The 22727-nt window shown below is 42.4% G+C and overlaps 3 protein-coding genes across 3 annotated transcripts; 1 reads left to right on the top strand and 2 right to left on the bottom strand.

Annotated features, from left to right (window-relative positions):
• Positions 1-10167: 10167 nt before the first annotated feature.
• Positions 10168-16957, top strand: LOC107185455. Its single transcript, XM_015573134.1, has 9 exons — positions 10168-13249; positions 13965-14206; positions 14311-14488; positions 14840-14982; positions 15070-15248; positions 15313-15424; positions 15581-15763; positions 16092-16334; positions 16754-16957. The coding sequence occupies exons 1-9, from the start codon at positions 10168-10170 to the stop codon at positions 16832-16834; spliced, it is 4443 nt and encodes a 1480-aa protein (XP_015428620.1). The 3' UTR covers positions 16835-16957.
• Positions 16958-17262: 305 nt separating this feature from the next.
• Positions 17263-18740, bottom strand: LOC107185458 (39S ribosomal protein L10, mitochondrial). Its single transcript, XM_015573137.1, has 3 exons — positions 18199-18740; positions 17619-18122; positions 17263-17541 (listed from the first exon to the last, which is right to left on the bottom strand). Exons 1-3 carry the CDS (start codon positions 18236-18238, stop codon positions 17330-17332), a joined length of 756 nt encoding a protein of 251 aa, XP_015428623.1. The 5' UTR covers positions 18239-18740; the 3' UTR covers positions 17263-17329.
• On the bottom strand, positions 18734-21661 carry LOC107185456 (partitioning defective 3 homolog). The gene has a single exon (XM_015573135.1). It carries the CDS (start codon positions 21659-21661, stop codon positions 18776-18778), a length of 2886 nt encoding a protein of 961 aa, XP_015428621.1. The 3' UTR covers positions 18734-18775.
• Positions 21662-22727: the final 1066 nt, after the last annotated feature.

Below are 22727 nucleotides of genomic sequence, written 5' to 3'. Positions count from 1 at the left end.
GCTTTTCTCCGTGGCGCAGTTCTTCGGAGCCGATATAATGCGGTCACCGTTCTTACTTAGCCCCCGTGATATATATTATCGGTTTACCACGAACGCACCTGCTGTTTGTCGCGACTCATGGAAAATTAATTATTCCGTCTTAGTTCTACGGTTGCACCGCGAGCAAATCCTCCGTACGTGTTCCCCCTGACCCGCGGTTTTTCGACGCGAATAAATTCTCTCAAGAGAATCTTTGACTTTGATTCTCGAGAATTGCTCTCGAAACTTAGAGTGGCGGACACAGATGTGAAAATAAATGTTCGATTAATCTTCTAGAGACACGTGGGTTCTGTTTGGTAAAGGTGTAAATCGTGGAAGTTCTCTGTTGTTGTGGCGTTGATATACTGGGTGTTTCATTTAACTGGACACGGTGGAATATCTCACGAAGGATTAAAGTTATCAAAACAAATGTTCGTACAAAAGTTGTTTGGTAGAAAGGGGGACGTTACGTGGTATAAATAATTTTTCTGTAAGTGTAGTAGTGGGGGAGATATCAAAGTCAAGTTAATTTTTTTAAATAGAACCTTGTATTTTTTTATTTATATTATGATAATGTTTGTTGTGGCGAATACAATGAACTGCCACGTGATATCGTTCCCTGTAGTAGGAAGTGATAAATTAGTAAGATTTTAAGATGATTTACGAAACAGGATTATAGTCGCATGCGAAAGAATAACGGACAAGATGTTGAAAAGTGTCGATAGAGAATTTTTAAACAGAATAGAAACGTGTATTTGTAACGAAGGTGGGCATGTTGAAGGATGAATAACGTAAAAAATTATTAATTAATTCTTGATACTACAAGTTAGATAGTGGTAGGTGAAATTTAAAATCCATTATTTATGCTTAACTCCTCATATTTGCTACAATATTGGTGTTGTTTCCATACCAGGAATATTTTATGAAAAACGGAACAATCGGTCTGGTACGAATAGATGGCACTTGTATTTAATTTATGATATTTTACAACTCGGAATGATATCATGTGGCAGTTCGTTGTATTCGTCTCTACAAACACGATCATAATATGAATAAAAAAATACAGGGTTCCATTTAAAAAAATTAACTTGACTTTGATATCTCCCCTACTACTACACTTATAGAAAAATTATTTATACCACGTAATGTCCCCCTTTGTACCAAACAACTTGTGTACAAACATTTTTTTGATAACTTTAATCCTTCGTGAGATATTCCACTGTTTCCAGTTAAACGAAACACCCTGTAGAGTAGATGGAAAGTAGATGCAAAAAAGTAGATGGAGAAGTAGAGGCAACTGTTAGATCTCCTTCGTGGATAACTGTCGCAACATAGACCTGAGCCTGCGACAATTAGACGAAGACTACTGTACTATCGATCGTGAGATGTTCTCGAAAGTAGTCTACCGATTATAGGAATTACTTTTCTTCTCACAAGATTAGCCTAGTTTTGAAAGCTACCTTCCAACATTACACTGATGTGGACACGTAGCGTAAGGAAACTATCCTGAAACATTGGAACCTTCTTGAACAGACTGTACCATACTTCGGAGTTTTGCGTTAATAACTTTCAAGGGATATAAGGTATATCGAACTACTCTAAAGTTGAGAATTCTTTACTTAGTTCATTGGTAACCTCGGCTTTCCTTTTTAAAAGATTTATAATCACGACCGAGGAAAATACGTCCAAGTGGATAAAACGGGAGAAAAATTACACAAAAGCGGCCACGGTGAGAGATACACGGAAAACAATTCACGAATTATTCGAATTGTTAACATTTCGAATGAAACGTCGCGCGTCCGAAGCTCGCGATCGTTTAACATTTACGCTAATTAATGAGTGATAAATGAATCCACGTTTTATTAATAAACGTTCGCCGGCTCTCGACGTGCGCTGGCTGCTGTTCGCTTTTAGCGCGAAACGACTGCGTACGATACTAAATTTGTTTCATTACAGATTCTCAAGGGGGTGGGGACTGGAAAAAAAGGGAAGGTGGAGGGATTTTAACAAGCATCCGGGGAAACGATTAATTCGAGGACAGACGAATATTCCACGAATCGGAACGAAATACCTGTACGTGTGTGCGAAGACCGTAATAGGATGTGACGCGATTTTCGACAGTGATTATTATCCTCGACGTGTCGAGTATCGTCGTCGGCGCAGTGAACGATGGAATAATAGACGGACGGAGGCCTGGTTGGTTTCATCGGTAAATAGAACAAACAGCAACGATAAGCGTGATTACATTCCCTGCAGTCTCTGTCGAGTCTCTGTGTTACCCCCCACCACCTCCCCTCTCGACGATTATCACGATCGATTTGCTACTGTTTCTGATAAATGACCATTCTCCCTTCTGTTGATCGCGCCCGTTTCAGTTAATTCGTCCTGAGGACCGACGAGTATAGGGGCCGATCCACCGCGTAACGCAAAGCGCATTAAAGCGTGTTTTGAAATTGAAGAGGAAGATTTACCGCGAATCAATTTCGTAGCTGACCGAAACGTTCGATTCGATGGGTAAGGGATTCGTACAGGCAACAGGAATTAACGGGGAACCGATGCTCCACCGTGGCAACGAAATTTACTGGACCTTCGCGAACTTTGTACAGTTTACGATTAATTATTTCCTTATTTATAATATATTCGACCGTCGGTGTATAATTTATGCATCCACAGGAATACACGAATGTATGGAAAGCAGTTCCATGAAAATAAAATAAATAAATAAAATTAATTTCTATGATATTTGATGTTTGATCTTGACGCTGGGGTTCTGCGAATCTATTAGGTCGAATCATTAATAAATTCCGTTCTGGTTTTTTAAAATGTCCATTCGTGGCATTTTAATAATAAATACCAATTTATGTAACATCTCCCATTACCTCTAAACATAATTATTGATGGTCCGTTTGAATCTAATCCTATGACCATTGCTATTCAACCGTTATTTAACCCCTTGGGTACGGATTTATTTGAGAAAATATTTGCATGTGGAACGGAAATAATTTTTGGTTGCTTGGAGTAGTATGTAAAGGCAGTACATTTTACGTAAGAATGTATTTATTTCTAAAATATTGGTGACATATGTAGTATTAAGATGTCTTCAACTAATTAGAATTGCAAAACAAAAATAAATTAATAACAACAAAATAAAACTAAATGAAATAAATTCAATTTATAAAAAAAAACAATTACTAATAATTATGCAGAGTGTGATATTTTTATTGATGAATGAAATTGATCAATAAAAAAAAAAAAATGACGTATCTCAGATGTCAAATGTACCTAAAAGTTTAATTTTTGGTTTGACGTCTTAGACACGTCATCCGCTCTTAGGGGAAAAAAGTGAATGACGTGTCTCAGACGTCAAATGTACCCAAGGGGTTAATAATTGTTTCAGTGTTCATGACGGAAGGTACTTGTGAATCGACCTAATATTTTATAACCAGCCCGATCTTCCGATGCTTCATCTGGTTGGAGAACAGAAGATACGCGAAGGAACGTGTGCTCCTCGGTCGAACTTGGACTCGCGCTGGGCCCTGAACCATTTTGCTATCTCCTTAGTTACACCGTTGTTCCGTAAGACGTGAGCAAGATAGTTAGATTGTCTTGTCGAAGTTATCCACCGCAAGCGAGATTAGAAACCCGGCTTCTACCTATGTCCATACGTACCCAGCAAGCTGTGCGAGTACTCACCAGCAATATCCGCGACTGATGAATACACTTCCGTATCCCGAGCGGATCAGGACGGATCCGTGAAATAATCGGCGATTCCCGCGTGCCAAATTCGATTCGCCCGTAAATTTGTTTCGCGCCGACGAAATAAATTATGAAATGCACGGGGATTGCCCACCCCCAAATTCGATTTCGGCATAGTTATCGTAGAACTGGAACTGTTCGACACGCGAATCTTCGTCAAAGTAATTTCGAGGTATTTCGAACATTTTTATAGACTTTATAGAGGTGAATATTAATTTATTTTCTACGTAAATTCATTAGAGTGGACGATTTATTGTTACCAGATTTACTACAGGAGACACGGAGGAATTCTTGGAACGCTCCACAACACGGACACCATCCATAATTATAGCAGGGAATCGTGTAAAAAAAATCCATAAATCGTGTAAAAAAAAATCCATAATCGTGAGAATCGTTGAAAGAAGCATATTAAAGTAACAGACGTTTGTCCCTTTACTCGTCGAATAACCAAATAATGGACGTTAACGGGAATACAATTACGAACGCTTCCGGTAGTTCGAAGGGTGCCGGTTCTAGGTTACAAACTCAAGGGTAACCGCCATTCGTTCGAGCAGGTTCCGCTTTAATTTTAATTTAAGACGCGACGGAAGCAGAGGCGCACCCCGGTTAAATGAAGCCACGTCGTTCCGCGATCGACATCCCGTTTTACATACCGGAAAAACTTTTTGCTCGAGGCCGCGGGAGGGAAAAATTGTCCAGGTACCCCACCCACCCCCGATTAATTTATATCCCTGTCCGTGGAAGTGCAGCGGTCGGGCCTGCACGTAGCTGAATAAAACATCGGCCGGATCTCCGACCGGAGTAACTAAATTTTAAGCAATGGCACGACGCCGTGCAACGCCAACGACCAACCCCCTCGCGATCCTTTTTCGCGAAAAGTTCAACGACACTCCAGAGGGGGGGGGGAAGGGGAACCGCGACTTGTGGCGTGTTCCGTTGGGAATCTGGCATAAAAATTGTAAATCGCGCTGGTTGTAGGTACCGGTGGCCCGATACCGGAGGGAATAATCGTGCATTACGAGATCGGCCTCGAAACTTCGACCCCCTGGCATGAGTTACGCTAGGGGTAGAGGGTTCGTGGCGGTGGAAAGGAGTGATTCCAGAAGATGGGCGAGAGATCGAGACTTTTAACAGATGACAGATCGTATCTAGGGGTAGAGAACGATGGTGAACGGGAAGGGATGAAACGACGAAGGAACGCGGTGAACCGTCGACTTCTTCATTAATGGTAATGATCGCGTCCTAAAAGTCTTCGGGAACTCGCGGAAGGAAACATTGCGATTTGTATTCAGGACGCGATATGCCGTCTGGTACGTACCGAGGAGGACAGGGGGTTCGAGCCGAGCCAAGGGGTGGTGGGTGGATTCGCGAAATAAACTCGAGTAAAGGAGAGGGAGTAGGACACGGGGTAGACTCTTGCGCTCCAGTTCGGCTTCCGACAATAAAAGTGAGCTAAGACCCACCACGCACACCCACGAAGTAACATCGTTCGAACATGAACGTGTATACAGGGGGTGGATTTGTGTTGCTTGCTCTGTCCGATGTACACCGAGCACGGAACACTCGAGAGAACGGCCCTTTCCACGAGACTTTATTTGGCGACGTCGCTATAATCGAAACGAAATCGAGAACGGATGATAATTTTTACGTGGGGTTCGGGGTGGTTCAGGGATAGGATGGGGTAAGTACTGTTAGATGGTACGTTACGTCGTTGTTATTGATCCGTAGAGGAATGATAGAGGACGGTTGAGACGCGTAGATCGTTGGAGATTCAAATATTTCGGATAAAAATATTTGTACGACACTAACTGACTTGAAATAAATTTGATCAAATCAAGACCGCGATGATCGTTGCGCTCACGGCAACTTAATGACGAGAGGGCTCGTTTAATTCTAGGTGTGGTGATGGAAAAATAATCCAGTACACGGTTATTAAACTAATGTATTCACAAGTTGAAATGATGTCTGTTAGAAAATGATTGTGTGTGGTGTGTGTACTCTTTGAGTGCTGGTGAGCATCTCCTTCCTCTTCCTCACAACTTCTCCAAAGTCTCCAGTCAAGAGGGTTTATTTCGCGCTCACGGCAACTTAATGAGGGCTCGTTTAATTCGAGGTGTGGTGATGGAAAAACAATCCAGTACACGGTTATTAAACTAATGTATTCACAAGTTGAAATGATGTTTGATAGAAAATGATTGTGTGTGGTGTGTGTACTCTTTGAGTGCTGGTGAGCATCTCCTTCCTCTTCCTCACAACTTCCTCAAAGTCTCCAGTCAAGAGGATGTGTTTCTTGTCGACGAGAAATGCCAAGATATCATGGAAAGTGTGGGTGTGGCTGATGTGTGATTGGTCTTTAGTCGTGGTTGTTTCCTTATAAGGACATATTCGAGGAGGTAACTAAGTGGGTGGAGAGTAGGGGTGACTGGAAGTGAAAAGTAAGAAGGGTGGTGGAAGGAAAGGTGAGAGTGAGACGGTTTGAGGAACAGGATGACCTGAGAGTGAGGCGTATGGTGGTGGAAAAGAAAGGTGCAAGTGAGAAGGTTTGGGGACAGGGATGAACTGTGGGTGATGCGTACGGTAATGAGGAAGGTTTATGACTGTGTTTTCCGGTGATTTTTATGAGTGTAGCGGAAACGTTTTAAAATTTGTATGGTATAATCCGGGCGTTTGAATTTTAGGCACATAAATGAAATTAGCACGGTTTCAGCTAAGCTGAAGGCTCGACAGATTGTTGTACGGCGATTTATGAGTCCGAACAATATTGATGTATTTAATAACAATCTGAAATTTACTTTGTTATTACAATATTCTTCCATATTATTTCTCAGCGTACGAGGACCAGAGTAGTGCCATGCTTAGCCAGGAAACAACCCTCCGAAGAACGCCGTGTAATTAAACGAAACGCGTAAAAAGCGATGTTTCTTTTGGAAAATCCTCTCGTTAGGAAAATTCCTTTCGAAAGGAAAGAGATTCAGACGGCATTGTGGATCATCGAGGTTCGCATGACACGAACGTGAATACACGCAGTTTAAGCGTTCTCTCTTCACAGAAACCGCTTTTGGCTTTCGAGATACCTTGTCGGCGAGACTCTTGAGCCGCTCGTACTTAGTGGTATAAGTTAGAGTCCCACGGTGGTCGGCTACCATTCGCCAGGAGCCGCCTTTCTTCGCTTCTCCACCCGCTAATGTAAATGTAATTAAAAATACTCGCTCGGTTAATTTTCAAACAGCCCCTCGCGGACCACGCCTAAAAAACCGCGTTATCACCGAAAAAATTTCCGTTTAATGGCGAGTATACACACTAGAGAGGGAGAAGAACCGGGTTCAAGTCGGCCACGGAACTTCTCGGCCCGGGTTAATGGGGTTTACGGGAATGCGCACGTCGCATGGCTGGAAAAAAGAAAGTGGAAAATTGTTGCGATCCCCCGGTACAATTTCGAGCAACGGCGGGGATAGCAAGGGGTGCAGAGGTCGTGAACGAGAGTCGAATGTTTTATTTAGAAACGACGGTTGTGGTGCCCGTTTAGACGAGTTCGAAATTTTCGTCGAATGTTTCGTTTATTTTTAGAGGTTGCGATAGAAGATATCGTTGGATAGCGGACAAGAACTACGTTGTTCTCGGAAATTCTTCTGATACGTGTACATCGGAGTTGAAAAGATTGCTGTAATCGATTGAAAAGGAAATCGATAATCGAAACCAACAAAAATTTAAGTATAAGTTATAAATTCAGCATCCTTCCACTATGTCAAATGACGATAGATTTGTGATAATTTTTCGGAAACGATACTGGATTTACTCGTAAGTGTCGACGGGTGTGTTGTCGTCATAGGATCGAAAGGAGACTCCAGTCATCGGTTCGCTGGTCCATGCCCTCTCACGGGATTAGTCAAATCCCAAAATAATACCGTGGGTGAGCAGTGTGTTTGTACATATATGTATACCTACATACATGCGGTATGAACCTCGACAACGATGTAAATCGGACGGTTTAAGCTATTCGGACGTGAATCCACCCCGCGGTCTATTAAATATTCCCCTCGCTCATTATTCACCTTGTTTGTATTACGGTTTACTGGATCACTTGACTGGAGAATTTACTAATTAGTATTGAAATCCTATACTCGAAGAAATAATTTCTGTGGTCGATTATTATGTCGAAAGTATGCGAACGAATGCGCGAGTCACTGTATCTATCAGAAACGTCTGTCTACTGTTGTCTGTTTCTACTTATTAAAACCGCAGACGACAATACGGGACCATTTACTTATTTCCCATTGATCTTACTACCTATAAGTATCCCAGCAATCGATTTACATCAAACTCCACAAATCATGCCACTGAGAATATTTATCAGCATCAATACCAACTGAAATAAACACCAATATCAATACAAACCAGCAGTATACTAATAAAGTTAAATATGTAAAGTGTACGAATACTAAAGGAGTGTATTTTAGGTGTCCGCCTCCGGTTGCTTTGGTTTTCGGATATGTTTTAGAGGACCGAAAAATAAGAGATACGTATTTTTTTATAGCGGCCCGTTTTCATATTTAGGGGGTGAAACCACCCCTCAAAGTTTCGACCCGGAAGTAATATCTCGAAAACCAGAGGAGATACGTGAAAACTTTCAATTGGTGGCTTTCATGGTTTTTTATGTACAATAAACTGGTGTTAACAAATTGTCAAAAATACAATTTGTTTATAACAAAAAAATTTCTTGTAACTTTATTTTACAATTTATTGAAATTTGTGTAATGACATAAAATGACGAGCACTTAATTGCAAATCCATTGGTGTATTTATTTTTGAAATTGCCTCCTGAGTCTCGCAGTTTTTTATTATTTATATCCTGTGCGCACGCCCGCTCTTTAAGCTTCCGATTGCCTCGGTTTTCGGAGAATATATTAATAAAAATTAAATAATGGTCAATTTATAATAGTCAATTTCGATTTCTCACAAAATTTGATATAATTTTTATGAATCTTTTTGTTTGCAAAAGCAACTTTTATTTGCAAACGTGATGTCTTGTGTCATTCATATTTGTTGTTTTTCAACGAACGTATGCAGCGGCACAAGAATAACTCTGGCGACGTTATTTTTCTGAAAAACATGTTTCGCAGACTTTCAAAAATAAATATACCAATGAATTTGGAATTAAGTGCTCGTCATTTTATGTCATTACGCAAATTTCAATAATTTGTAAAATAAAATTATAACAAATTTTTTTGTTACAAACAAATTGTATTTTTGACAATTTGTTAACACCAGTTTATTGTACATAAAAAACCATGAAAGCCACCAATTGAAAGTTTTCACGTATCTCCTCTGGTTTTCGAGATAGTACTTCCGGGTCGAAACTTTGAGGTTTGGTTTCATCCCCTAAATATGAAAACGGGCCGCTATAAAAAAATACGTATCTCTTATTTTTCGGTCCCGAAAAACATATCCGAAAACCAAAGCAATCGAAGGCGGACACCTAAAATACATGTCAGACATAAAGTCTTCTCCGCAACAAGACATTATTCTACATTTTCAAATATTAGTGCTATCTTTCATCGTATACCCTATATTTAAAGTATTCGCGTATCAGTTGAAAACCCATCAGAGGAACTCTTCCGGGGACTATAAACCCAGCAGACCACTGAATGCAACGAAACGCATTCACTCAGGGGTAAAAGCCGTATTCCAGATCTCGATTTTGAGGTAACAATAATATTCGTCAACGAGGCGCGGCGATAGACCGTGGTTGAAAATCGCGCGCGCGTTAGCCGGTGCTTCTCTGTTTTGATTTCGGACAGCAGCGCGGGGCGCAGACATCGAGAGAGTGGACTTGAAAATAACCGACGGCAGGAGAAGGCCCGTCTATAAATAGTGTACCGGAGAGTATCTTTGTCGTGGGCTTCGGCAGCGTCCCCGTGGTCGGTTTCGCAGCGAAAATTCGTCAGTCGATTTACCGTACCGCGATACATTCTTCGCGCCGCGTCGCGGACACGCGATCCCCCTCCGAAGTTCGCTCCTCGAGAGCATCTTACAACGATGCTTCCGAAAAATTCGTGGTCCGTAATACGCTTTGTTTTCCTGGTGCTAAAATTCCCTTATGGATGGATCTAAACGTGTTAAAACTAGAACGGGACATAGTAAGGAATTATCGAAGCAGAACAACGAAGAAACAAGGTGTGCAAAACTGGCCGGGAGAACCGGATGTCCAGGGAATAATTAAAACGTGATAATTCCTCGAAGACTTTCCACGCCAGTTCACCTATAATATAAGACGGTGAGAGACTGAAAGGAAGTTAAAACCACATTCGAGTGAATCTAAATAAAGAACTATGCAGAGCCGTGGTGGTGGATGAGGTGGGGACCAAGCGCGAGAGGGATATGCGGTGAGTAAGAATGGTACAACGAGCCGCATGCAGCATCGAGGCGAACGCATTCCCCAATGGCGTACGGATCAGCGACCGGGACGGAGGAGCAGCGACGAAGGTGGACGTTGTCGCGACGGAAACGACCGTAGATCAGGTGTTACGCGCGGTTGAAGAGGATCGTGGTACAGGAGGTAGATTCTCCCTGTTCAAGTGGTTCAAACGATCCGGTAATCGCGAGTCGACCGTCGATAAACGACGAAAAATCAAGTGCCGTGACAATGAAGACGTTGCACGACAGCAAAGTGTCTCCTCCAGCGTGGAGAGCGTAGACACGTTCTACAGCACGACAACGGTTCGTAGCTTCGCGTTTCACACCGGTACATTGGGCAGATGCGACGGATTATCGTTGGACATCCTCGAACAGGCGGCCGAGGTTGGCCCGTTTGCTGCCGGCGCGTCGAAAGTAGTCACCGGTGGCAACAAAGAGAACGACATTGCAGACGTTGCCTGTACTCTGCCCACGAACGCTCACAAAAGAGACATAACCAGCAGATATTCCCTGCAACCGTCAGCTACGTTCACTTCCTGCGGGAATCTACCGTTCCCCGAGAGACGGCTCTTGGGTTCGTTGAGAAGAGTCGAGGACAGAGGGACGGATTCCAGCTCCGGGCGACGAAGGGTGCACGTGAAGGGTAAAAGACCCGCGCCAAAGCCACCGGCGGTCAAGGGAACGGAAGTGGACGCTCGAGTGGAGACGCCGAGAAACAGTAATAGACGAAAGAGACGTGCGCCAAAACCGCCTGAGAGAATCGTGAACGGTGAACCGAGTGTGGAAAAGACGAAAACTCGGGCTACCGATGGAATGGACGTAGTGGCACGTGGAGACACAGAGAACGGTCTGGCGATCAGCAACGACACGTTGATGCTGCAGGGCGGCGTGCTGTTGTCCAAGAAAGAGATTAAACAGACGAAAGAGAAAAAAGACACCGGCACCACGTCGGACCTAACCGGCATTCTTCGGGATACCACGACCACAGTCCCTACGAACATTGGAGCTTTAAACGCAGCCATGCCACGACCTTGGTACAAACGTAGCGTCTTCGAACATTCCCGAGATTCCGGGCAGTCGAGGCGGGGAGGTGACGTACTCAGGGGACCTACAACCTCTTCGACCCACGAGACAAAAGAGGATTCCGCCACGTCGAGCGTCGCCTCTTCCACCAGCTACACAGTGGACGCCTCTGTCTCGAGATTGAGCTTCTTCCATCGCGGGCAAACGGACGATCGTAAGAGGGAGGCGAAACGAAAATCGGGTCTGTCGATATTAACCAATATCAGTGAGTTAGACAAAGAAGCAGCAGCTATCGTCCAAGAGGAACAGGCCAGGGCCAGAGCATCGATGTTACTGAAGTCCTCAAGGTTCGTGGATTCCTTCGAAAAAAGGGATGTCAACGAAGAGATCGTTCAGGACATCGTCACGTCTTCGATGGAGAATTCGTCACCCAGACGCGGCACTCGAGCTTTGATCTCCAAGTTCAATGCAATCAGCAACATCACGAAGGTCACCGTGAACGCGAACTTCTTCGCGAAAGGCAGGGATCAAGCAGCGAAATTCGAACGAGACGTGGTGAGGAACGCGAGACCGTATCAGCATCATGTAGAACGGAAAGAGAATCCGAGATTCTCGGTGCATCCTGTCCAAGTGCAAACTGGTGCGCACACCGAGAAGGATATCTCTAGGTATTTCCCACCGCAGCCAAAGACAGGGAGGAACAAGATCGAGAATACGGAGACGGGAACGAAGTCACCTGGAGGTAAGGTCAACACGGCCAAGGAACAAAACGATCGACTGGCCACGGACACCTCGAGTAGAATATCATTCTTGCAGAGTCAACTCGCCGCGAATCGAACGAACGATACGGCGAATCCTCGGAAGGACAGTGGATCGACTGTGGTGGATGAAAAAATTCGATCGAGACAGGAAGTCGCTGGTGATAGGAAGGATAAAGAGCCAAAGTCGAGTAACGAGGACACAGCAGGGATTGGTGATCGGTTGTTTTCTCGTGGGGAACGTTCAGCGAGGATTTTCGAGGAACCCAGAAAGATGACTGACAACAAGCATCATTTAGAGAACGTGCAAAAAGAGTTCTCGGATATATTCGATGAAATCGACAAGCAGCTGTGTATGAAACCGTTGAAATTCATCGATCGTCGAGTGGTTCGTGGTACGGGGACGGCTGCTAATCAGAGGGGTAAAGTTCACGAGGAAGAGGCCGGAATATCAAGCAAGGTAACTAAAGTACTCGACATCCTGGTCGAGGCGGAGAAGAGCCCTAAGACAAAGATAGAGACGGAAAAATCGATACCGCTTGGGAACGTTTCTGGTACGAGCAACTCGAACGTGAAAACGAAATCAGGCAAAACGAGATCCCCGATACTGAATACCGTCGAGGATCCAATTACGGTGGATTTGAAGGAGATGCTGAAGGAAATGAAACACTCGTTACCGAAACGGCCGAAACCGGGGAAAACGATGACACGTGCCGCGGAGGAGGTTCCGTTGCTGAGGACCGTCAAAGAACTGCCCGTTGCACCCGAGCAGAGTACCGCGTACTTTGTGTCCGCAGTGACGAAAGTCGAGAATATCGGGGCACAGAACGACTACGAGATCGAGAAACAAAAGGTCTCGTGTTCGGTGCAGACCAGCGGAAACGTGCGACGGTTGAATCAACCGTCGACGTCCATGGACCAGCAACCGTCTACGTCTGGATGGAAACGGGAGAACGTTCTGTACAAAACGTCGGGGAAAAAGCTGGCCAGTTCGATGGGACTGACGAAAAATACCTTCCAGTTGATACGGCCCCGTGATTTCGCGGAGATCGAAGCTACGAAAACAATGAGAACCGGTCCGAACGAGAATACGTACGCGAACGTGATCGAGAAACAATCTATCTACGCGAACGCTCATGTTCCACCGTCGCCGAAACCACGTACCAGCTCACCGAGAATCGACAAAATCAACAGGATTGATAATAACGACGCAACTTGTTCCCCGTTGGTTAGAAGGAATTTGAACACGAACAAGGAAACGTTCGCGGGTAGCGAAGAAGGTAATCCGACATAGTAATTAAGGAGTTAAGGTTTTTTCAAGGTCAATGCGTCTTCTTTTTAATACCATCGTGCCGTAGGTCGTTGAATTGGTCCTTTCGTCGATAACAGCACGGTATTTAAAAAAAGAAAAGATGCACTGACCTGGAATAACAAATTCAATGTTACCTTGATATCGCAAACTATAAAAATATCAGATTGTATCTATCCAATGCGTCCCTTAAAATTCTATATAATTCATGTGGAATCGGGAACTCCATACCCAACAAAGGAGCAAAATAACATCTTTGAAAAATGAAAGGGTTCCGTGGAGCAGTGGGTAGAGTATCTGCTTTCGGCGCCGGGGGTCGTGAGTTCGAATCCCGCTTGGGCCCCTCTCATTTTTCCAACGCTGCTACATTCATTGAACCCTTTTCTAATACAACCAATTGGTAAAGAGAACTATTTTCCATGGTAGTTCTTATTAACTCACCCTGTATGAGTTACAATCATTGCAACTGAATTCCAATTTACTTTATTGTATTCCCAGAAAAAATTGACTTACAAAGGTACTTACGATTTTCAAGCAATCAGGGTGGGCTAATTCCTTAAGCGATGAAGATAATACGCACTCACTCCGAATGAATCATCCGGCTAAATTTACAACTCGGTTGTGTCGTTCAGCGTGTTTTCCTATTTGTCCATATGACGAACAACGCGTTCTCGCCTTTGTTGCAGAGGACAATTCAACGGAGAAGAACATGAACACGCTCGCGATAAACCGATTGCTCAGAAAGTTAGAGGGTGCGATCGCGTCTGGCCATCATCAGCAAGCTGCCGGTTTGGCGAAGGAGCTGGCACGTCTGAAGATCCACTGTTCCGTGATTCGGCAACGATCAGCCCGTCTCAAAGATCAGTTGATTAAAGTCAATATGTACATTGAGGACAAGCTCGCTCACCAGGGACCCATACCTCTTCAGGTAAATAGCGGTATCGTAGTCGAATCAAAGCGCCGCGGCCCGCTTGTTCTATCCGTAAGACACGATGCTTAGGGACGGTCTGCTAAGCCATGATATGATAACAGCTGCCGAGCAGGATGACGGTAGCTGAGCTGAAGGGAAAGATACACGCGGAATTCGAGATACCGACGAACGTGCAACGATGGATCATTGGAAAGAACTTGGCCGATCGGGATGGGGCGACGCTGAATGAATTACAAGCGGTGGATGGGTCTCCGGTATTTTTGTATCTTGTGGCGCCAGGTAAAGAAGTGAATTCGCAAAAAAAAAAAAACATAATTAAAATCGATACGACCGATGAGATCGTGAATCAAGTTCTTCTGAAAATTAGGCTTTGTTATCTAAGAGTTCTTGAGGATATATATTGAATAGTTAGATATATGTACATATGTATCTGTTTAATTATCATAATAACGAGTCCATCGTTATCAGATAAATTTTCATAAGGATGAAATTCCTTCCTTCACAAAGTACTTATGTCAAGAGAAGATTGTGACAGAGCACTTTAAATAGCCAATTAATTTAGTGTTGATGTTTACGATACATGTAGCCAAGAGGTATCGGTTCCGCTGAATATTTTTTATGAAATTGCAGAATTAAAACCCGAGAATGCAATACAAGTAGAGAAACCAAGCGACGCGGATAGGCAGCAAAATGTGATAAACGATGAAGAAACCTCGCCTGCTGAAGTACTGCAGCCTGTAGAAGAAGTTCACGAAGTAGTCGGGGAACCTCAGGTACCAATTAACGTTGAACAATCTGTTCACGTGACTGACATACATATGTACATACAATATTTTGGTACATGAAATGATTACAAACAGGAGACAGAGGAAACGGATACACCAGAGGAGGTGAAGATGGAACGTTACGAAGAGCTAATCTCATTAGAGAACTGTGATCTCATACCGAATTCAGAGCCAATCGAGTGTCCCGTATGTTTCGTCACATACGGTCCACGCGAAGGCGTAATATTACGAGACTGCTTACACATGTTCTGCAGGTAGAGAAGAATTATTATAAAATTCTGTGATCGCTATAAAAATTGTTCAATTCTTCCTTCGTAGGTCATGTATTGCTAATACTATTAGATACTGCGAAGAAGCCGAAGTTAAATGTCCTTACAGAAGCTCGGAATACACTTGCGAGTCGACCCTTCAAGAACGTGAGATCAAAGCCGTGAGTTCATTATTCAAATGACTGCCATGGATGTTCCCTCCAACCACCGTCGTATTATTCCTCCCAGCCTCACAACTGCATTTCCTATAGAAATTTTTCAAAGAGTAAGAATATTGCTTTCGATTCAAACACAACGCAGTTTATATGTCCATTTAGCTCGTTGAACCGGAGGTCTACCAACAACATCTGGCGAAGTCGATTGCACAAGCGGAGAACAATGCTGGGAACAACGCGTTCCACTGTAAAACACCAGATTGTCCTGGTTGGTGCATCTACGACGACGACGTGAATAACTTCCTTTGTCCTGTGTGCGGGGCAAACAATTGTTTCACTTGCCAGGTCGGAAAGGAAAATTTTAGAGGCTGATTCCCTTTAGGATACCTATGGTTTCGGCTGTTCATTGTTCTTTAACACACTGTCTACCGGTTGCTATTTAATTGGTTCAATAGATCGAACAATCAATAGCCAAGGAACTATTATTAAACAGTTTAATTACAGTAGTAAATTACATTCATAGAAAATAGCAAAAACTCATAACAGAATAACGTAAATATTTTTTCTGTAACCCTGATCTAAAGGTAATATTGATAGGCTTCTTAGCTATGGCGCGCACTATGTTCACTCATTCCTGAAATACAAACTGCTAATTAACGTTCGCGTCGTATAGGTCATACACGCTGGTAAAAATTGCAAGCAGTACCAACAGGAGTTAAGATTGTCCAAAGAGACGGACCATGAGTCGAGAAGAACCGCCGCGATGCTCAAGGAAATGGTGGACAGGGGGGAAGCGCTCGCGTGCCCCACGTGCGCGATTGTCCTGATGAAAAAATGGGGTTGCGACTGGTTGCGTTGCACAATGTGCAAAACCGAAATATGCTGGGTAACAAGAGGCCCACGATGGGGACCAGGAGTGAGTAATCAATACGTTGAGATATAAAGAGACATCAGTTTCACCTTAATATCTTAACAAGCTATATGAATTAAATCTTCCAATAGATTGTAATGCACAGATGTTCGAATTACATTTACGAAAATGGGAAGAGATATATGTAGATAAATATCTCAAGTACTCAAGCTAGGAGCTAACAATAACGAATGAGGAAAATTTCTAAGAATAAAAATAAAAACAGATTTCTTTCCTTCTAAGCCAATTAATTAGTGTATGAATATGATTCATTTTTTAAAGTGCAAACATCTTAGCACTATGTGGAAAATAGAATTAGACCGCTAACAATTTGCCCACAGCTCTACAGATTTGAAATGGAAATGCTCCGCGACGCTATCTTGATTGTTTCGTTTCTTTATCGATCCGCTTTCTGGCATTCACAGGGACAAGGGGACACATCCGGAGGCTGTAGATGCGGCGAAAATGGAGTCAAGTGTCATCCTCGTTGCAATTATTGTCACTGAGGGGAGAACCGTCTAAAGATACAATTACCGCGACAACGCACAACGACAATGTACACGATCGAAGAAATAACGTATACCAACAAAAATATATATACATATATATGTTTAGTCCCGTTTGTCAAAGTGATTCGCGAGTATCGAGCTCGAACGTTAGTCAAAAGCGTCGCGAACCCTTTGATACTTGTTTAATGACGAGTTCGATAACCGACAAACTGATATCGATAAGTTATCACGTATACGTTACACCACAGCTTGCTCAACGATTAACCTTATCGCGGAACCGTCCTTCGTGGAATTGAAAGTAATAAAATAATAAAAATGAAAGAAAAAAAAGGAAAAAAAAGGCGGACACGCCTCGGTGTTTCTAACGATTATTTTCTATTTTAACAAAGGACTGCGGGTAAATAAATTGTACTTTTACTGAAAGCTTCGTGTGAATGACAAATGTATAATAAATTATTGATACAAATAGTTTCGCAATTATACAGGCGCCGATCATTCGTTCTTGTCCGCGACTGACTCATTTGTACCGATCTGTTTCAGTCGTGTCACCAGTGTTGTCTGATGATGCGTAAGCTGCCGATTTAGATTAACGCCGCCAGCGTTCTGTAATGCTTGTACCAAGCCGAGCTGTGCCGTTACCATGTCCATTTGTCCGTACTTCAAGAAATCATCATATTTGAAAACATACCCGTCCAATACTCCTCCTGGAACAATGATTGATTTTCTAACACCGTTTGTCGCGAAAAACAAAAAGAAAATAGATCTCGTCATCGGTACTCACCTAATGTGTACAGTTGCGGGACCTTCTTAAGGATTTTCTCCAGAGCGAGTACATTTATATCAGGACTGAATATATACCCAGTCTGTTTACTAATCAACGGGCCGATGCCTTCGTAACACGTGCCCGCTATTGCTGCCTTAATAATGTGGGGTCCGTAGTACTTATAATACATGTTCTGTCTTCTCAGGGGAACCGCGACCTCAAACATGTCGTTGCATTTAATGCTGTTCACGTGCAAACAAGCGATCATTTTCGATTTGTCGAACCAATTACGAACATCCTTTATTAGAATTTTATCGTAGGGTCCAAGTGGAAATTCTTTTTGAACCATTGATTCAGCGCACAGTTCATATATGGGTTTGTCCTTCAGAGGATTTGGGAAGAATGGCGTTAAAAGCTCGTTCAACACCGCTCGTGTGTAGTGTACTTTCGGTTTCTTCAGATTTATTTTGCCTCTGAAACGTTTCTGTTGATACAGCAACTGATTTGGCGTTAACCGAAGTGCTAAACAGAAAAATAACAGGTTAGATTTACTGCCACCGTAACTCAATTCATCACTCGCGTAAGGGAAAACACTTACCGCAGTCTAATTTTCGGGGTTTTGTCCACACTGTTTGCATCGAATGTCGCTCTTTTTGATTACATGGTACAATTTAGGAATATCGGACAATGGTTAACGTGGTGAAATATACCTTTCGAAAGTCTAATTTTAGATTGGTAACAATGAAATTACCTTCCTGTTTCGGAAATTACCCGGCTATTCAAGTTACTACACTGTATTGAGTGCACGTTCATTTTTTTTTTTTTATTTTAAAAATAGATACATGATCGGTACGAATTGAGGACGAGTACAAAAATTATATATATATACAGAATTGATTACTTTCTTCTCAATGATATAAGGCACTTTGGAATAAATCATACATGTAAGTATATACTAATATGTACGCAGCGTGCGATGAGTGTTAAAAATGTGTAAATCGTGTATAATACGTGTTTCTAGATGTACAAGTACGTTTATGTATACCGTGGGCTTCGCGTCTACGTTACAAAATACCCTTCTTCTTCTCTCTCTCTCTCTCTCTCTCTTTTTCTCTTTCTCTCTCTCTCTCTCTCTCTCTCTTTTTCTCTTTCTCTCTCTCTTTCTCTCTTTAATATTATGCGATATAATTTATTGTTCCGCTGCAATAATTACTGGATTCGTGCCGAGCTTCTATACTGTCACCGAAATTGAGCGATTTCCTATTTTTCCCTAGTCGAAGCATCGACCGAATGCCACCTTTTTTCCGCGAACGTTTGTATCGATCGTCTAGAGCTGAATTGAGCGAAGCCTGTTTCACGTCCCCTCGACTATTTGGAAAACCCTCGCGATCGTCCTTAAAATTATTGCTACTCGTTATCTCCCCGTGTATATCGTCCACCAGCCAATGTTTCCTCGGCGAGGTGAACTTATTATTACATCCCGATACAGTGTATACATAATCAGACTGGACTGGGTCCACGGACTTCTCGTATCGTTTCAGATTACCGTCGCTCGTGCTCCCTTCTATGGTGCCTTTACTACTACTTTTACATTTCTCGAAACTCTCCGGTTTACCTACTGTTCGCCTTGTCTGATCCTCTGAGTCGGTCGATTGATTCGCGGGCTTTTGATTCGGTTGTTCCTGACTTTTATTCTCTCGTCCTTCGCGCAATTTCTTGTTCCTCTTGTATGTGTCAGTGTTCTTTGCGTCTAGGGCAGCATGTCGCTTCTCCGACATACTCTGCCTGCCCAGAGCATCACGGGAAAATTTGTTGGACGATGAACTGAATTCCTCCAACGACAATTGACTGTCGTAAGTCGGGTCCCCGGAATACTGACTGTCCTTATCGTCTGTAGTTCTTTTGGCATCATTGCACTGGACGTCATTGGAGTCCTCCAGCAGTACTGGCTCCGCGCGGTCGTCGCGTTGTCCCACGGTAATCTTCTTCAAGTTGCCAACAGGTTCTATCCACGTTTTATTGGTAGCGATGCAATAGCTTTCGTTTCTTAAACTGTTTTTGTTATACTGTTCTGTCAGTCTGTCTATGACCGGGTTCCAAGGGGATGCGGTTACACAGGACAATAACCCTCCGTTATCCAAGATGTCTGACTGTGAATTTAGGTTGTTCTTCTCTTTTACCCGACCTTCGTTCGCTGTCGTGGTATCTGATATGTATATGCTATTCGCGGATTCTAATTTACAATGGGATGACAAGTTTTCTGGAAGATTTTTTTCATTTGCATCATAGGAAGATATCCTTCTGGCTATGGTAAGGGTAATTACACCTGTTACAGAGCTATTTGTATTGAGCATTGCTCTTCTGAGGGTTTCCATTGCATCAGAATTGGATAATCCTAATAAAGACACCCCATTCACATTGAGCAACTGGTCGTTGGTCCTTAATCTTCCATCGCGCGATGCTGCACCTCCATGAAGAACACTTTTTATGAAAATACCCAAATCCATATTGGTATTCTCATCTGTATTAGTTGTCTTTCCCTTCACACTGACACCCAATCCAGCTTTCTCTGAATCATGCACTGGTATATCCAAGGTTAGTATCATACGGTTTTTACGGGGTGACAATACAATGTCTTCTGACGATTTTACAGACTTAAATGTACTGTTATCGAAACTGTGGGCATTCATTTTATCGTGAACTTCAGTGTTCTTTTTCATTGATGATGTGTTCACCGTATTCCAATATTTCGAATTGTCTGTAGTTTCTGAAGTTTGACTGGTGGAAGTGACATGGGTGTGAGTATCTGGAATACTAGAAGAAATTTCTTCTTGACGAGAAACCACCATTCTCACCTTCCCACCAGGATGAATACTTCTAAGAAGCGAAACCACTTCTGCTTGACTCTTGCCTGTCATTTCTTTATTATTTACTTCCAGCAACCTGTCACCAGGCCTTAATCTTCCATCTTCAACTGCAGCACCTTTTGGTAATATATTCTTAATGTATATGGGGCAATGTCCTCCCGCAGGATTATCTCGTGTTGTGACACTAAAACCCAGTCCATTACTTCCTTTTGTTAATTCTATTTCTATCATACGGCCAATTTTTCGTGTATTAGCAGTTTGTAAGAGGTTATAGTTGCTACACTGAAGTCTTTTACCATTGTCATCTGGTTCTGTTTTCTCTGACCCTCCACTAATGTTACCGTGACCCTTATGCAATGATTTCTCACGTGGCTTTTTATGCTTTACTACTGAAATCTGCAGACATGGTTCAGTCATACAAGTCCTAAATATTTCTTGCACTTTGGAGAATGGTATATGCAATAGATTGTGGCCATTTATTTTTATGATCTTATCATGCAAATCAATTTGTCCATCTCTAGCAATTCTGCCATTAGGCTCAATGCCTTCGACTCTGAGTCCTTGGTCATTACCCAATAGATCATAACATGGCACCACATGAAGTCCTAGTGGACCTGCTTCATTTTTTATCACAATTTCTCGAACCTCACTTTGATCTGCAAGTTCTAGATTTGCATATTCAAACGATACTTTGGCATCTTGCCCCAATGGTTCTCTACGTCTAGATTCTCTGGGAAGAGATTGAGCGGAATACGTGGTTAAACAAGGTTCTCTAGTCGACAATGCATGCATTGACAATCTTTTAGTACTTTCCCTTTTAATACTACTGCTAGGTATAGAGGAATGTGTATCAATTGCATAAGTTAATTCTTTGCCATCCGAGTGAAAAAAGTCAGGGCTGTTTGTCCCCACAGAACTTGCCCCATCACCACCAGCATGCGTAGAATCTGTACTCACAAAATGAGCAACAATCTGCTCTCTATCATCGGCTACATCGCATAACCTGTCATCTGGATCCAACAGACCACCTCCAGTTAAGGAGGATAAGCTGTTTATAGTTAGTGCACTATCATTTTTTCCAGTTGCTTTTTTATACCTTAGAATAGCCTCATGCATTAAGTCTTTAACCAGTAGGGTTCCATTCCCGCAAGGAACCACCACTCTAACGTTGTCGAAACACACAGTCACCTTCATGCTCGCTCCGATTTCATATTATCGCTTTACCCATTCACGAACGCGTATTGATTATTTCCGTCCTTGCGACACGTTCAAAAATGTTTTTGGAGTATTTCGGGGGAAATACGTTAAAATATACGCACGTATTGTAAAATATACGAAGTCGTAAATTTTTCTCATATAATACGATTATCTTCTATTATGTGTCCTGTACTCCCATATTCCGATAATGAATCACCGACATAGTACACTGAACACTCTGATCTCTTTAGTGTAGATTATTTTTGCTTAAAAACTAAGCGTATATACCAAAATCAAGTGAACATATTCAATACAAAATACTTTGTCACAATTGATAAGGCGGACGCGTACGCCCAACTTTATCACAACATCAAATATGCGGAACAGACGCACTCGCCATTACCACATTTTATTCCACTATCCCTTATGACATTCCAACGGAAAACGAGGAACATGGCGATCCAAACAGTGTGGCCAACAAAATAGCCTGATGCACTGCTCTAATCTTACGATTCCCAAAGGAATACAGTAAAACTATAATGAGTAATAAGTTGTGTGGATAACACTTACTTTTCTGTACTAAATGCGCCATTGTTTTAGAAGTCCTATTCCCGATAAGCAGGCACTAAATAATTCACGCACAAAATCACGTATTCTTCAACTTCTATCTCAACATCCTTGTTTACACTCTACCCACACTAAAGTGGTTCAATTCTTCTGGTTCTTGTTTGACCTTGAAACTTGAAGGCAGACGTTCAACAAATCAAATCTTCAACGAATTAAAAATGGAACTTTATTTTCAATTGGTGAAGGACAAACGTGCAATGCATACGTATAATTCTGTGGTGTGCTTTATAAAGCAATAGTTGTTACATCATGCACTTTATTATGTATCAAAATAACTTAAATTGAAAATAAATAACGAACTTAAAAACTCCGATTATCGAAGAACAATTAAAATTCTCTTGTTTATCCTGACTTATATATGTATAAATACAGATAATACATATATCAACACCACAGAACAGCGTGGCATAGATGGGAATGCTGTTTTTTGTAGCAT

The sequence above is a fragment of the Dufourea novaeangliae genome, unplaced genomic scaffold (genome assembly GCF_001272555.1).
Source record: "Dufourea novaeangliae isolate 0120121106 unplaced genomic scaffold, ASM127255v1 scaffold57, whole genome shotgun sequence".
Classification (NCBI taxonomy): Eukaryota; Metazoa; Arthropoda; class Insecta; order Hymenoptera; family Halictidae; genus Dufourea; species Dufourea novaeangliae.
This window is presented reverse-complemented; position numbering and strand designations above follow the sequence as displayed.